The following is a 17,151-nucleotide window of genomic DNA, read 5'->3' on the forward strand; positions in this document are numbered from 1 at the left end:
GTTCTTAGGAAACCCTGCCTAACAGATTTTTAGAATAAAAAGATATCCTTAAACGTACTTTAACTGGAAGCAGCAGAGACTACTTTGCCAAACCTACAACTTTCTGAGCAAGCCATGGAGAAGGAGAGAGAATATTTCAGGACATTTCAAGAGATTCTTTTTGGCATTTTCAGCTGTGCTTTCTGCTCCCACCCCTCCTGCAAGCGCCGAGGCATTTCTTTAATTTATTGCAATTTACCACAGCAAAACAAGCTCTCCCACTGGCAGCTTTATAGCTGAAATCTGCACTCTGTGCTCCCTTGGTTGCAGAACCGGGCACAGGCTGAATGAGAGGAGCTGGGAACTCGTTATGTAAAATCTAGGGAGAGTGAGCTTTTCTAGTGCTATTATGCCCTGACCCCTTATTTTGGCACAGTAACAAAACCACGGAGGCTGGACAATTATAGGGATTCCCAGGCTCTTTTCTTTTTTTTTTTTTCTTTTCTTTTTGGCCTCATCACAAAACCCAAGTGAATCAATGGTGTGCCCAAACGTCTGAAATGGTCTAGGGCTTTCAGTGTCTCCAACACACAAAGAAACAGTGGGGAAATATGTGCATAATTTTTATTCATTATTTAATCAGGACAGTCTAGTGTCTAGAAGTTCTTTGCTCTGGATCACATTATAAATCTCTGACACATTTCCAATTGTTTGATATTTGGGCTACACTATCATTTCTATTGCTTTACATTCACTTTGATTTCTGTATGTGGCTTAAATTCTCCATTTTTCCAATAAATTACATTTCCCTGTAACTCAGGTAATTAATTTTCCCTCCAAGACTCACTTGAGCATCCTCACTTGAGTAAAAAATAGAAGTTAAATAAATAAATAAATAAATAAAATTAAAATAAAATAAACATAGACTAGACTAGAATAGAATAAGATAAAATAATAAAAAATAAAAGAGCTTTCTTGACTACAAGCTGCTCGGACTTCATATGCATTTTATGCCTCTTCACAGTATTGGAAACTTGGAAATATCTACAATTTCTCAGGTACACTGTCAGCTCCTTGAGACAAAGCAGTTGGGATCAGGGTGACCTTTTAAGGATGAATTACAAGTTTCTGAAACTGGACAGCAAAAACTGCATTGCAAGACTGCGTGCAAGTGCTCTTCTGTGCCTTTCGTACCAGATAGGTTCAGTTCACAAGTCAAAAATAATTTTCTAAGAGTCCACTCTGCCAACTCCACCCTGCAACACTGAGGACCAGGCTGGGTGGTTTTCTGCCCCCTCTGGCACCCCGAGGACCAGCCATGCCTCAGCGGGAGCTTCCCCGATAACGGTGCTGGTGAGGCGTGTAGCTGAAAAGAATCCCTTTCACGGGCATGTTGGTTCTGCTGCACCGCTGGTATGAAAAATGTGCTCATGTCAGTCAAGTATGCAGGGTGAAACTGCAAATCAGATGGGTATTGTAGACGTTTCGCTTATATAAAAAGGGACATGTGAAACCATGAACTCAGAAATTTCCCTTTCTCTGCATGCATCCTTATAAAGGTAGATCTATTTTTTACAGGCAACAGACTTTTTTGGCCTGTATCCTTGAAAAGGTATCATTAGCCATATCTGCCTCCTTTTTAACACTAATTTAACACAACACCTGTCTTTAGTTCTCACCATGGAATTCGCAAAATCCAGTGTAAACAAGAACTTATAGCAGGACTATCTACTGTCTATCCAAAGCGTGGATGCAGGAAAAGAGAAGACTCATTAGTCTTAAGAGGTAAGTCACGAAGAATGGTCTCAGACTAGTTGCACTATATTAATAAGATAAGTCTGCAAACAAGTCAAAAAAGTATTTACTATACCCAAAATTTTCCGGAATAAATGTCCTTTGGTATTGTTTTTAACTATTCACACAGCTCACAGCTTTTGTTCCCCTCAGTTGGCTTTGCAGAAGAGGAGCTTGCCAATCTATAAATGCCCATAGAAGGAAGTCGTGGAGGTTAGATTCAAAAACGTTGCTTAGAAAGAAACATGGGATGTGAACGTAGTGTAAAGCAGGAGAGCCCCTGGCCCTGTGCTTGATTTCATCCAGTCTTTGCAGACTGCGTCCACCAATTACCCTCTACCCCTGTGGGATGCCAGGAAACGTGTGAATACTGGACTAGAGCTATGGGCCTCAAAAGACTGTTTTCTGTGGCTGCATGTGCTCCCAGACCACATTCACTGGACTTCAGTAGCTGAAGAATAAACATTGCTAACTGACCAGGTCTCAGATGTTTGCCAACCAACCATCCATCCACGCATGCAGTCGCTATAAACTGGTGTCAGTAAAGCTGAAGATGGCAGCAAGAGTGTTTCTTTGTATTAATCTCTATTATCTTTGTTGACAGATGAGCCAACACAAGAATCTCTAAAGCAGTACAGCTTCTGCCATCAAAGAGACTGAATAACTCTAGTTGCCATGTCCATGTTTAAAACCTTTCTCCTAGTCCAATAAAAACGTGGCACTTGTATCACAAGTTATAAGGCTTCATCTAACTTTTTTTCCGAGCTGTTAACATGAAAAACTGTCAGAAATGAAACTAATGTTCTACAAAGGATTTCGAGAAAAACATGCTGTCAGGTTTTCTTTAGAAGCTTATGGACAAAAGAGCTTGAACTTGTAAATATTCATAGTCAGACCCTGCTTTTCAGTTAGTTCAATGAAAGATGAACCTTTGCATAGAAAAAACGATCAACATCTTCACTTCCATGGCCTGAGGTTTTAGCTTTTAGAAGGTATTAGTGTTGAGAGGGAAGAAAAACCCTGTAAAAGACATAGTATTAAGAAGACAGTTACTATTGTAATCTACAAAGACAGCCTGAATGATTGGAAGCAAAATTGTCTTTCTCAGAACATGCTGTATAAGCCCATTCATGGCATACATTTCCATTAGGTTTATAAATCCTATGAATATGAAGCTATATACGTATTATATATATTATCATTATATTACATATAGCAGATGGCTTGGACAAAGAACAAATTCCTAGCCTTGGGCTACATGTCAAATATACTATGCCACTGAGGCTTAGCCTTGCCAAAAAGAAAACCAACAACAACACAGGACAGATTTAATTTTTACAATTACACATTGATTGACAGAGGTAGCTGTACGGAGCAACGTGTTTGAGTGCTTCTAGAGGCTTTACCACAATAACGAGTGACATTTGTTTAAAGCATTACTACCGTATGTTAGCCATGGAGTGGTAAAGGGATTCAGACCTAGGTGACAGATCTCTGAAAGTACTTAATGGACTAGTCATGGCAACAATTGACAGGGATCTGAAGGGATCGCTGTGAGGCCTCACATGCTTCAGGGTTTTCCTTAGTGAGTAAATCTGGAAGTAAATGTAGAACCACTGCCAGTATAGTTTGAACATGACTTAAATTAGTAGGTTGAGAAAAGGATGGCCAAATGCAGCAGACTGGATTGTTCTCTAGCGTGATCCCTGTCAGACAAAATGTCTACAAAATTTCATATCTCAGAGTGAAACAAGACTTATCTACAGAATGAGGGCTATATCCCAAGAAGTTCTGAGGAGTTATTGTGGCGAAGCAAGGAAGAATGCCTCCTCAATGTGATGCTGCAGTAGGAACGGCTGATTCAATTCCTAGGTGAGCTACAAGAAACGCTTTTACTTCAGAATATGCCTGCTGGGACACCAAGATTAAAAAATGCATTTTAAAAAGCAAGCTGAAAAAGTGGTGAAGGCACAAACAAGAGCTGAAAAAAAAAAAGTTACAGAAATTTCTTTAGAGTGAGAGACATCGAGAGCTCAGTCTGCTTAGCTATCAAAAGGATGACAAAGACATTACTTGCTCACATTATATAAGTATCCTCATGGGGAGACAGTAGAAGTACAAGAGGCTTTTAGTCTGGGAAGGAACAGCATAATAAGAACCGCTATATGAGAGATGAATTCATACAAACTCATTTAGAGATAAGGACCATTTTTGGTGATGAAAATTATTAATCTTGGGAATAAGCCCACCAAGGGAATGGGTGGATTTTCTATCCCATGCATTTTCAAATCAAGCAAGGATGCTTTTTCTAAAATATATTTAACCAAATATAAGTTATTGAACTCATGAAATGTGTCATGAGGTGATGTGTAATGGCCTATGACATATAAAGTTAACTAGAAAATGTTTTGTTGCCGTCTAGTCTTAAACTCCACAGTTCTTCGACTGAGCTTCGTTTCAGTAGGAAGCTGAAGGCCTGAAGTGGTGCTGGGGGAAGACACTGAGCATTTGGAGGTGAGGAGCTTAGAAACAGCAGCAGGACTGTAAGGGAGGGCAACTCAGATCAGTCAGGAAAGCATGGCTAGATGTTAAAGAGAGTACAGCAGTGGTATATACAAAGTGGAGCACTATATTTTCTGTGGCTGATAAAATCTGTAAGTACTTAACCAAGTTTCAGTGTCTCACCTAGCAAAGTTAGACAAGTTGCTTTGGCCCCACTGTCTAAGACTACACCACCTTCAGCGCACAGGCAACCAGCATGTTGGGCTGTTTTCCCCTCCTGGCACATGCAGACCCTCCTGCACCCTGCCCTGTGCTGCTGCATGTCATTGCCACCCTCCACAAAAGAGCTGCTTCTCTTCCTCATTTCCAGTTGACCTGGGATTCTTCCCCCAGCTCTCCCTCTGTGAGCGCCCAGGGATGCTTTCCTGCTCCCCCCCTCCAGTTCATCAAATCCTGCTGTCTCTGCCACTTAGGCAGCTTTTTGCAATGGGATTTGCAGCAGGTTTTGGTACAAGGGGAGAAAAAGGACTCTTTTTTCCATATTCCCAGCAAAAGGCCTGTCCATGTGTCCTGGTTTCAGCCGGGACAGGGTTAATTTTCATCCTAGTAGCTGGTATGGTGCTGTGTTTTAGATTTAGTGAGAATAATGTTGATAACACACTGGTGTTTCAGTTGTTGCTAAGTGGTGCTTACACTAGTTAAGGACTTTTCAACTTCCCATGCTCTGCCGGGTGCGCAAGAAGCTGGGAGGAGGCACAGCCAGGACAGCTGACCCCAACTGGCCAAAGGGGTGTCCCATACCATATGACGTCATGTTCAGTATATAAAGCTGGGGGAAGTTGGCCAGGGGGCAGCGACCACTGCTCAGGAGCGGGCTGGGCATCAGTCAGCGGGTGGTGAGCAATTGTATTGTGCATCACTTGCTTTGTCTATCATAATTATTTTTTTTTATTACTACTACTACTATTATTTTACTTTATTTCAATTATTAAACTGTCTTTACCTCAACACATAAGTTTTCTCACTTTTACTCTTCCAATTCTCTCCCCCATCCCACCCGGGGGGCAGTGAGCGAGTGGCTGTGTGGTGCTTGGTTGCTGGCTGGGGTTAAACCATGACACCATGTTATGTTGAAATTAAACTATTTCTAAAGACTAAAAGCCTCCAGGTGATTCCTATACTACGTAGATCTTAATTTTGCTTTTCCAGCTGTAATTGCTGACTATTGAGGTGGGGGGAGAGAGCAAAGAAAAAGCAGTCAGTCCAAATTGTCTCATGAGGGGGGTAAAAGAGCAGGGCTAAGGAAGCTCAGCAGCCGTCTAAGTGCACAGCTTCTTGTAAAACCTTTCTGAAAAGCCTGAATGAATCCTGCAAATGAATGGCCATTTTGTCCCTTTCTGTTCTCCTTCTCTAGCATGGAACTCAATGTGCAGCTTGTGGACAGACAGATTCCACAATAAATAGAGAAGGAGAGTAAAACTAAACCCACTGGAGCTTGGCCAGCAGCAATGTCAAATCTCTTGACTGATTTCCCAGGGAATTCTTGCTTTAAATGTCAGGAGAACATAGCCCTGCAGCCAAACCTGGACCAGACTGATACCAAGGCGTGACAAAATGAATGACCTAAGTAACAAGATTACACTGCAGGAAAATTAAAACTTCAGAAATGTGCAAAGATCACATTTCAGTAAGCGGTGTTTTATGTAAGATCCTTTTAGTAGACAAAGCTTAACCCAAACTTATAAAACATAAACTGGTGAGGGGAGGGGGATTTATCAATGGCAACAGAATGAAACTTTCAAGCAGTCAGAAAAGAAAGTCTGAGAGCTTCTGCAAGTGTCAATGGTTTCTGAAAGGCTTACAGCCTGCTTTCAGACGCACTTGTCGACAGGAGCCAAGGAAGGTCAAAGGAATTGAGTCTCCCAGGAGCCTGCACCACTTTGAAAACAGCAAAGCCCCTCCATCACTCAGGCACTTCTGAAAAATCCTCTTGGAGCCTCTCCTACTGTGGTTACCTGCAGTCCTCCCTGGCCACTCACGCTCATGGGGCTGGCAGGAACCTGAACAATTTTGGGATTTCTGATCCTCCATCAGTTGTTGCTGAAATTGGCCATTGAGTTCAAGATCTGTTGGAAAGGGCAGGAACACCCAAAGAGGCAGGGACAGAGAGAGCACATGCATGGAAGCCTTGTTGCTTTTGGAAACTGAGAGCCTGAAGCGGTGCTGAGAGAAGCACCAAGCGAGCTGAGGAGCTTAACAGCAGCAACATAAGGAAGAACAGTCCAGAGTGGAAAAGGACTACTGAGCAAACACACAGTGCTTCTAAATTATGTCCTTTTTCAAAAAAATGTTTTCTGCTTTTCTCTGCTTCAGTCCAATCTGACAAATTCCATGAAGAAGATCTGACAGAGTTGCCCAGGATGGATGGAAATCCATGAGACTCACCATAGGAGCAAAGGGACTCTTCCCACACTGCTATTCAGTGAGGCGACACTCTAGTGCTGGGAGTTTTTCTGCCTCTACCCCTCATATTGTTTTAGCCGGAATTAGCTGTTTGCACATTCCTCTCTTACTTTGGCAGTATGCCCTCTCCTCCATAACAGGCCAAACCAAAAGCCCAGATCCAGCATGCCTCAACTGTCTGGGAAGTTCTTGTTCAGAATGGGGACGTGTCTCATGTGTTGCAGCATCTTCTCACCATGGCTTACATTCCTATGGAGATCTTTAATTCATGGTGCCCTAAAAATGACTGTAGAAACTCAGATTTAATGTTCAGTGAAGGAGAAGCAGAAGCACAGCAAGATTCCACTGCACATTCACTCCTCCCCAGACATGGATTGAACATTAACACCATTTTTAAATTTTTCATATATATCCTTTTGTAAGTTATTTCCTTAACTGTGTTGAGCACAGCAGCAGGAAGAATATTTCATCTTTGGACAGAGGTCCAAAATGAGTTAACCCAGGTTTTATAAAAGACCCAGAAAAAAAAAAGGAATCTATGTGTTCCCAGCTCCCAACATTGAGAAATTAATTCCTGGACAAACTGGGGCAGCTTTCCTCTGTGTTTCTGTGCCATCTCAAGGGCTGTCATCCTTGCCTTCTGTGCTTTCAACAGAACGTAGCCTGTGTGTTTGATCAGAGCTGGCATAATGCAGTTTGCTCCAGGCTTGTGCCCAGAGCATCGTCTTTCTCTGTTTATGTGGCCACAACCTTTGTCTAATCCTCCAAAAGATCTATCGCAATTAGAATGGTAGCAGTGACAGAAGCCGTCAGTGTCCTGGCTTCTCTGTGTGGCACTGATCTGCTCTGCAGACCAAAAAGAGCAGATATATGCTGTCTGTAAGAAAAAGAAAAGCAATTATTGGTTTTGCTAAGTGAATTGTGTTTGTGAACAAACAAATGGGCTGCAGGAGCCGAGTCTGCAAGGTGCCGAAGAACAAGTGTGTTGTCAGGGCAAAGCTATGAAAGCAACCTCAGCCCTGATTTCAAAGAGCCACCTCCAAAACTGAAAGAAATTTGAGTTTTGTACATGTGCCTTTTGTAGTTTTTGGAACAACAGAGAAAAGGATTTGTATGACAGAAGTAGCTCTGTCGTGAAGGCTGAAATAATCGGATACTGACTTCACCAAATGCGGGTAGGAAGAGATGTGGCACATTTAAGCTACAGCAAGGGAATCCAGAGGTGTTTGAAATAGAGTACTGAAAAGGAGCTTTTTGTACAGTAATTCCTGGCAGAGGGGGAAAGGGAATAGGGGTAAAAAAAGTCTTACACAGAGGAACATCCAAACCGAAATCCTTTCACTGTGAGGAGCTCCTCCTGCAGCCGTGACACAAAAAGTTGGTGTGTGAGTATAGGAAGTATACGATGGGCTTATGTGTCAATAAGACAGTGTTAGGACTTGAAGTTTCTGGAATCACTGTAGCAGGTTGTGAAGGGCATAGATTGAAAAAATCAATTGCACCAAATGAGAGAGCAGAGCTGTGTAACAATGACGGCACTCCCCTCGACTAAGCTCAAGACATAAGCAAATGAAGCAAAGCTTGAAAATAAGAAAGGTAAACGTCCAGCCAGTTGTTTTTCTTTTGCCATCAAATTGTGAATGTTTCTTGGTATCCTTTATGACATGGCTTTGGGGGAAAAGCAGGCAAACGTAACAGAAATGCCTACATATGTACTTTACGATCACCTGCATTTACCATAAACTGTGATCGGTTAGTATTTAACATATGGGCATGACTTTTTTCACTGCTGTGTGTACAAATTTGTCCAGCGCATCCTGAACTGGTAGTGTTATATATTAGACTTGCTTTTCACTCGTGTAAATTTTTGCCCACAATCTCCTAGCAGAAGCTAGGAGACTTTCTGTCCATGGTTTCCATGCCCAAAGTAGTTGTTCTTCAGATCGTGCACTGTTTTCTAATGCTCAGAAGGATTTTCTGGTACAGCGTGTCCCATAGAGGCCAGCTGATCATCATGCCAAACTTTGATTCTTTCTCTTTCGCTGTATGGATGCATGGCAGCAGATGTAGCTTCTCTGCGCATTCTATTTTAACCTTGTTTAACACTTGAACATGTCCCTTAAAGTGTTTTCTATGTAACTTAGGCACAGGTTCTGTCACTGCGTGCAAAGGTTTTAAGTCACTGGGGAGAAACGGATTTTCTAGATACTTTGTTCCATTTTCACCCCGGCTTCTTCAAGTGACAGTTTCTATGCATTGTCTAATGGAATAACTGTGCTTGGAAAGTTAGGCAGCTTTGGTCTTTTCTTATTATGTGAAGGGCTGTTTTTACATTGGATTGTTTCCACGCTGTAGTCATTGGGTTCTTCTCAAGGTAGGGACTATCTGAATTTCCTCAACAGCATCATGGTCTAATTTCAACCGTTCTTTTCTCCATTGGCTTTCCACCCTGGGCAAAACTTTGTTGGCTTTAGCAATTTCCAACAAATTAAACACTTTGTCTCTTTTGTAGCCGGCAGAGTTCGGGTGATGTACCAACAGGTATTTTAGCTCGATAAAGTTCCCCGACTGCAGCGTAGCTTAGACTTTTATTTCCTTCGATGCGGTGCATGGCACAGAAGAAACCGAGAAACCTTCCAGTCCTTCCCGGCGGCCCGCAGCCCCCGCTGCAGCGGCACAGCGGGCTCGCTTCGGCCCTGGCTTCTGCTTTTAATAAGCAGCCGCGAACCCCCCGAATTAATCTGCATATTCACATGACCGCAAATGACCGGCAGCCGCTGCTCCGGCGGCAGAGTCTCTCAAGCACCCTTGGCCGGCCCCGAGCAGCAGGTAGGGGACGGCGGCGCCGGCGGGGGCCGCATGCCTGGGAGCCGCGCCACCCCCCGCCCCGCGCCCACCCGCGCCCACCCGCGCCCGCCCCGGCCAGCGCCGCTCCCCCGCGCCCGCCCTGCCGCGGCTCCGCGCCCGCCGGGGAGGGATGAGCGACGGAGCGGCCGCTCCGCGCCGCGGGTGAGTGCGCGGCCCTCCGCGGGGCGCGGAGGGAGGGAGGCGGGGGGAGAGGGGGCGGCCCACCCAAACCGAAGAAGGCCTTCTAGGAAAGCCTGGGTAGGAGGGGAGGGGGGGCACCCGCGGGGGACACCCCCCCCCGCCCCCGTTTGTCCGGCCCCCGGAGGAGTGAGCAGCGGCGGGGGGCTCGGGGGTGCTGCGAGCTGCCTTTCCCCGGCGTTTTGCGCTGCGGGACGGCTCAGGGCACCGGGCGCCCCCTCCCCGAGGGCACCACCGGAGCCTTTCGGTCGTCTGTGGGTTTTAACGCCAGAGGTGCGAAGGTGGCGGGGGGGGGGGGGGGGGCAGAGGGTTGCAGCCCACGCTCCTTTTCCGCACCCTAAAACTTTGGTTTGGTCCCACTTGTGGTCCTGCGACGGGGAGAAGTGTGTGCAGAGAGCCCGGCTCCCGCACAACCGTAAAGCCTCCCCTTGCCACCTCCTGTAGATACCCATGTCAGTCGCTCATTCGACATCGTGTTGGAAAATGGGGCAAAATGGTCATCAGCAAGCCATGCGCTAGTGCGTTTCTTTTGCAGCGGTAGCCTGTCCCCCTCCTCCCCCCAAGTTGGCAAGCGGGTGCCTGATGTCCATTTGAGCCACAGCCGGCTGTGCCAGCACAGGTCGGGCGGTATCTGAGTTTGCTGTGGAGATGCCACTGTAAATAGCTGCCGCACGCGCAAAACTTCTGTGCGACGGTAGTGTGGTGTGGAGCGGCTGGCTGCGAGCCCGCGTCCAGGCTGTTTCCTCTGCTCCTTGAAATGATATTAGTTAGAAAAGGAAGGATTTTAAAAATACGGTGTGACTTTTGTACTGTTACTATTTACACTGTTAGGGTTTTGAAGCCTTGATCATGCCTGAAGCCCTGATGGCAACAGGACCTGTAAAAACCCACCTTGCATCCTATCAGGCACAGTCCACTGTGTAATCCCGTAGTCCAGACCAGAGAATTTCAAGTGTGGCCACATGTGAAATTAACGTGCGACCATAACATCGGAGCGTCTTTCTGTTTTTCTGTTGTATTTTGTATTTATCTAAGGCAACCATGAACAACTACTCCAAAAAATTGTTTTGCAACTTTGATGGTAAATCTCAGCTGCTGGAAAGTCCCATTTTGGTTTCAGACCTGGCACAGCTGTTGCTCGCTCTCTCTGTCTCACCTTAAGCCTTTAAATTAACTGCATGCTGAAAAAACCCTGGCTGTTGGAGATGGTGTTGATTTCTAAGTTGCTGATAGCCTTTGGATTTAAGTGAAAACCTGGACTCAGGGCTCAAACACAGTATTAGGCTTTTATTAACATTTGTAGGGGTTTTTTTTTGCTGTGGGGAAGAAAGGTGTGCAGTTTGAAAGAAAAATTTGGCAGTGACAGCTGGGCATTTTGCTGGGTGTTGAAATCAGAAAAACAGACTGCTTCAGAAAAACATGAGTGCATTAAAAATAGATGTTTAGATTGTTAACTATCAAAGTATGGCTGACAGTGTAGTTCTACCATTTTGATTTATTTTTTCCCATGTAGCATGCTGTTTCAGAAGAACAGAAACTTTATGCTGATGAGCAACCTTCTGTGTTTGAGTTACTCTTTTGGCTTGCATGCAGCATTTTTCCATTTTCAGGGCTATAAATAATATTGACTGAATGGTTTGGATGTGGTCTCAGCTGGAGAAGCAGTATGAGACCGACCCGCCCGTCATAAGTGGTAGCCTCCTTCTAGACAGGCCCTTCAGCAGTTCAGCAGAAGGTGTGATCTTCTGGATCCTCCCTGTATCACTCTTGTACACGTGCGTGCATGTGCACACACACTCTTAATGTGTTCTTCCAAGATGTTGCACAACTAGAGGGAAGCTAACTGCATGATTTTAATACCAAATACAAACACCCTAATCACAGAATGGCAGGGGTTGGAAGGGACCTCTGGAGATCATCTTGTCCAACCCACCTGCTTGAGCAGGGACACCCAGAGCAGGGGGCACAGGAACGCATCCAGGTGGGCTTTGAATGTCTCCAGGGAAGGAGACTCCACAGCCTCCCTGGGCAGCCTGTTCCACTGCTCTGGCAGCCTCACAGGAAAGAAGTTCTTTCTCATATTGAGGTGGAACTTGCTGTGTTCCAACTTGTGCCCAGTGCCCCTTGTCCTGTCATTGGGCACTATTGAAAAGAGCCTAGTCCCATTGTCCGGACACCCACCCTTTAGATATTTACAGGTATTGATGAGATCCCCCCCACAGTCTTCTCTTCTCCAGGCTGAACAAACCAAGTCTCTCAGCCTTTCCTCATAAGGGAGATGCTCCAGCCCCCTGATCACCTTGGTAGCTCTCCGCTGGACTTGTTCAAGGAGTTCCACATCCTTCTTAAACTGGGGGGCCCAAAACTGGACACAGTACTCCGAATGTGGTCTCACTAGGGCAGAGAGAGGGAGAGGACAACCTCCCTCGACCTGCTGGCCACACTCCTTTTAATGCAGCCCAGGATATTGTTGGCCTTCTTGGCCACAAGGCCGCATTGCTGGCTCATGGTCAGCCTGTTGTACACCAGCACTCCCAGGTCCTTCTCAACAGAGCCACTTTTCTGTAGTTCAGCCCCCAGCCTGTACTGGTGCATGGGGTTGTTCCTGTCCTACAGGATGAAGGAATGCAATTAGTTTGTAGCTCTCACTGTTCTCTGCATACAGAAAGAGATGGTCAGGCACACTCAGACAAAGAGGTCAGGAGTCACCATACCCCTCTCTCCCATGCTCCAAAACCTACATTCCCCCCATAGTGCCCGTGATGGTTGGAAATTTTGAAAAGTCTGGAATATAACACCAGGGCTTGCATTTTGCTTAGCTCAGGGAAATCCAGGTTGCATCCCAACTATGCTGGGGGTGAAGGGGTGGAGGAGTGCTGCTCCCCTTTTCTGTGCATTCAGATTTCTTTTCCGTGGGCTTCAGGATACGCTTCATCCTTGTGTGAAACATTCACCTGGGAAATGCCCTGGGAAAATGAGCTTTTCTCAGTATGGATGTAGCACCTGTGTCTTGGGCCACAAAAATAAATGATTAGTGAGGCAGTAGTAAGGGTGTCAGAAGTAAGCCTTCAAGGTTTCAGTGAGAATCTGGGCATAGAGTTCAAAGGTACAGATGACCAAATACCTGTGAGCTTCAGCATTGGGGGAGGCAATGATTTTGGAGCCATTTTGAACAAAATGTCTAGTCTAGATAGTTGGTCATTAACTGACTGTTAATATGAGATCTTACAAAAACATCTTTCCGTTTATCTCGAGTTTGACCCCAAATCAGAAGACTTTGGGGATGACTTTATTCTCTTTTGAGGTTCTGGCTCCAGTTCTTCTCTGGCAGAGCAAGTCCTGCTCAAGCCTCTCAGATCATTTCACAAGCACTTTACAACAGCCATTTGCAGGAGATAATGTAATTCTTGTTCTCATCTGAGAGTCTAGAGAACTGAGATAGAGTTCAAACGACCTATCCAAAATACACAGTAAATTACCATAAGAAATGAGACAAGAAAACAAATTATTTGCTCCAGTCACAGGATTAAATTTCCTTTCCCTAACTCACTGCAACTGTTAAGAAATTCATGGGCCATTCCTCTTGCAATAACTTGAAAAGGGCAGACATGCTTTTTATGCTTCTTTCTGATGTAAGCGGTATTAAATATGCATTGTGGCTCAGTTACCTTAGATAACTGAACATAAATTCATCCGTCTTCCACTTGAAATTCTGTTCCCAAATGTAGCAGCTGAATATTCTTTCTTTTGTTTTCCACTTTTTGGAGGGGTTGGAGGTTTTTTGCTTTTGTTTTTAGAGAAGAATCTTGTTAGCATTCCTTAGAAACTCATTAAAATGCTTCCCTTTTGGCTTATTCTCCTAATTTATTAATACCACAAATAACTTTTCTTTGGTGACCCACTTTCATAGGTATCTGAACATCTAGCAAAATTGTAACTCATCAGGAAGGCAGTGTAGACTAACAAATAGCATCTCCAGACAGGAAAATCAAGACACTTCTTTCTTTGCCACACAGAGTTCTACACACCACACTTACAGAAAATATTGCTCTATTCCACAGCTTCCTCGGCACCCTTAGCCCAAAAGAAAGCACTTTATTGATTGCGTGATTGATTTAAAGGTCAGAATTTAGGACTGCATGTATTCTCCTGGCTGAATTAAATTTCTACCCTACATCCACAGTGAAGAAACTCCTCTTTGCATAAATATAAACTGAAATATTGGTCTGTGTGGATGTTCAAACAAATAGACTTTCTCTTATAGCTCCCAGGGCAACCTCCCAACACCACACTGTTATCAAAACCATTAGGGTTTGAATAAGATGCTGCTTTTTATTGAATTATCATACCTGCTTTGTGAAAAGTACAGGTTTGCTTAGAAAAAGAGGATACCCACTGATTTAATGAGCATGATGGTCAACAGGCCACTGGAACTGGTAGGGTTGTACAGACTCTAAGGCAGAGGTCAGCTAGTGTAGAAGAATACACTTGTTTTCATACTCACTTATTTCAAAAGACACAGTGGTTCCTTTCTGTGAACTGAAGCCATACAGACAGACTTATCGCAAGGGGTGATTAGTTACCCTGCGTCCTGCTGACACTCAAGCACTGGTCATGTTTTAAGGGCAGTCTGCTCCGAGAGTGCAGTCTGTGGTTGTCCCAGCCCGAGGATACTCAAAATTGCCGCCTTCTCTCCAAAGCCTGCTGGACAGCAACCCCCTGTCAGGGGAGGATAAGGCTTATTTGGTGACTTCTGATGAAGCTCTGTTTTCCTTTTCAGTAAGTGTGGACGTCTGTGCAAGTGTGACAGCATCATGGTGGCGTTTAAAGGAGTCTGGACTCAGCCCTTCTGGAAAGCCGTTTCGGCAGAATTTTTGGCCATGCTGATTTTTGTCCTCCTCAGCCTTGGCTCCACGATCAACTGGGGCGGAGCAGAGAAGCCCCTGCCTGTAGACATGGTCCTCATCTCCCTCTGCTTTGGACTCAGCATTGCAACCATGGTGCAGTGCTTTGGACACATCAGCGGAGGCCACATTAACCCTGCTGTGACCGTGGCAATGGTCTGCACTAGGAAGATCAGCCTCGCCAAGTCTGTCTTCTACATTCTTGCCCAGTGCCTGGGAGCCATCGTGGGCGCAGGCATCCTTTACCTCGTCACACCGCCAAGCGTGGTGGGAGGCCTGGGAGTCACTGCGGTAATCATTTCTCCTCCAGCTCTTGAACTAAACTAGCTTAGAGCCTAAGAAAATATAATCAGTGTCACGCAGAATAAAGAAAGCTCAAGTAGAGATTTTAAGAGCTTGCTGGTTTATTTACAACATCTAGACAGGGCTTAAAGCTCTCCTTAGGATGGGTTTATGCAGCGTGATATCTATAGCTCTTCTTTTTATAGAAGTTCTCTTTCCTAGAACTTCCTCAAATCTGATGACAGCAGGTAATGTTAATTTACATACAAAATTTAAATAATATATGCACAAAATGCCATTTTTATATGGGCTGGGGAGGGGGAATTTAATTCTATGCCATTATGATGGGGATTGAAAAAACATCAATTTAAAATGACATACTTTTGAAATAGATTGTGGCTTAGATTTCAGCTTTGTTCTAAACTAACAAGGAATGCCATCAGTTAGCCCTGTTGCAGGACTTATTAAAAATGCACTTGAGCTGCACACTGCTTAATTTTTAATTGAAATTTAAATTAATTAAGTCAGGGCTAATTAATGAATTTATAATTGAATAGTAAATTACAGTGCTCCCAAGAAAAAAATGGTGAAGGGGAAGTGCCGCATTTGCAAATCCCTGTGTAAAAATAAACTATACTTCTGCAGTCTAACTTTGAAGCTCATGTTGGATGTTACTGTTAAGCCTTCTGTTCTCAGTCCAGCAGTAATTTTCCACGACTCTCAAAATAAATTTAAAAAAAAAATAAAAAAAAGAAGGGGGGAGAAAAGTCAGTGGCAAACCTGTACCTCTAAATTTCATTGTTGTCTTTCACTGTGAAAGAGTGAAATAGACACTTAGAAATACCTTTCACTGAAATACATTTAATGTATGTGGTGGGTTTCTGATTTACAAAATCACCTTTGTTTCATCTGCAGTGTTTCTTTCCCGTCTTCCAGGTACACGGGGATCTTTCCGCTGGCCATGGACTCCTGGTGGAGTTGATAATTACATTCCAGCTGGTTTTTACTATTTTTGCCAGCTGTGATTCAAAACGAAGTGATGTCACTGGTTCAGTAGCTCTAGCAATTGGATTTTCTGTTGCAATTGGACATTTATTTGCTGTAAGTTAATGGCTTCTCTTTAAAAGGTAGACCCCTTGTCCCTTTATGACTACTTCAGAAGTAAATGGAAACTTCTGTGGCCTTTATAGCTGCTATAGCTGTAGAGCTGGTATATTCTATATGGATCTACACCAAAACCCTTTGGAGCAGCAGGAGGGTCCCCTGGGCTAGGGTGTTGCATCAGAGCTTTTCTGCTTGTTTATGTGATGACTTTGTTAATTTTGTGATAAGACTCGGGAAGGTGACAATACCAGGTGTCAGGATTAAAAGCCATACAAAACCAGGGTGTCCCATAGTACAAGGACTAGTATAAATTGAATAATGACCTTCAAGACTTTAATAACAGGCAATATTTTGTTTCTGCTTTAGATCAATTACACCGGTGCCAGTATGAACCCTGCTCGATCATTTGGACCTGCTGTGATCATGGGGAGATGGGAAAACCAATGGGTAACTCTGCTTTCATCCTTCCTTCACCATAGCAACAAACAGCTGTCAGGATTTTTAATACATCATTTGCTTTTAGTTATCTATCCCAGTCCGTCGCATAGAGACCATCACTGAGGAAGACAGGCACTGACCTGCCACAGCTCTGGTACAATTATGCTCCTCACCTAGGACTGCAGTGCAGTATGCAACACGTTGGAATAGTGTCTTGCTATTCAGGGGCCGTTTGGTGGAGGTAGCGGCTGGGGTAGAAAGGAAATCATACAAAAAGTTCAAAACAAAAAAAATCAATCCAGCGAGACTGAAAGAATTGAACTGCTAGAAAGAAAAATCCTCTGAGGCAGACTGCAAACCCCCGGGTCACACTGGTGAGAAGTTATGGAAGTAATTCTGTCAGCTTCACGTTTCACCTGGTTCTGCAGCAAACTGGGGCAGACGTATGAAATGAGAGCAGGTACCCTCTCTGATCTGGTTCCCAGGGGAGAACCTGCCTTGGCAAATGCCTGCAGTGAGAGATGAAGGGGTTGCAGCCTGGTCTTTGCAGACCAGACCAGGTGTTACCCGCTTCAATTTGAAAGCATCAGCTTTACGAGGAGTGTTTGTACAGGAAACAATTCGATGAACAGTTTGTGAG

The 17,151-nt window shown here is 44.4% G+C and overlaps 1 protein-coding gene across 3 annotated transcripts in view; it reads left to right on the top strand.

Annotated features, from left to right (window-relative positions):
• AQP4 (aquaporin 4) overlaps nt 1-17,151 on the top strand; it is a 119,388-nt gene that overhangs the window by 95,368 nt on the left and 6,869 nt on the right. The window contains exons 1-4 of one of the 3 annotated variants that reach the window (XM_064442823.1): nt 9,529-9,567; nt 14,564-14,978; nt 15,906-16,070; nt 16,440-16,520. In XM_064442823.1, the coding sequence (XP_064298893.1) occupies nt 14,598-14,978; nt 15,906-16,070; nt 16,440-16,520 (627 nt within the window). In that variant the 5' untranslated portion in view covers nt 9,529-9,567; nt 14,564-14,597. Of the gene's footprint in view, nt 1-9,528; nt 9,568-9,638; nt 9,748-14,563; nt 14,979-15,905; nt 16,071-16,439; nt 16,521-17,151 lie in introns of those variants that run through there. The other 2 variants (XM_064442820.1, XM_064442821.1) reach the window with 2 other exon arrangements.

This window comes from Phalacrocorax carbo, chromosome 2 (assembly GCF_963921805.1).
Source record: "Phalacrocorax carbo chromosome 2, bPhaCar2.1, whole genome shotgun sequence".
NCBI classification, from domain to species: domain Eukaryota; kingdom Metazoa; phylum Chordata; class Aves; order Suliformes; family Phalacrocoracidae; genus Phalacrocorax; species Phalacrocorax carbo.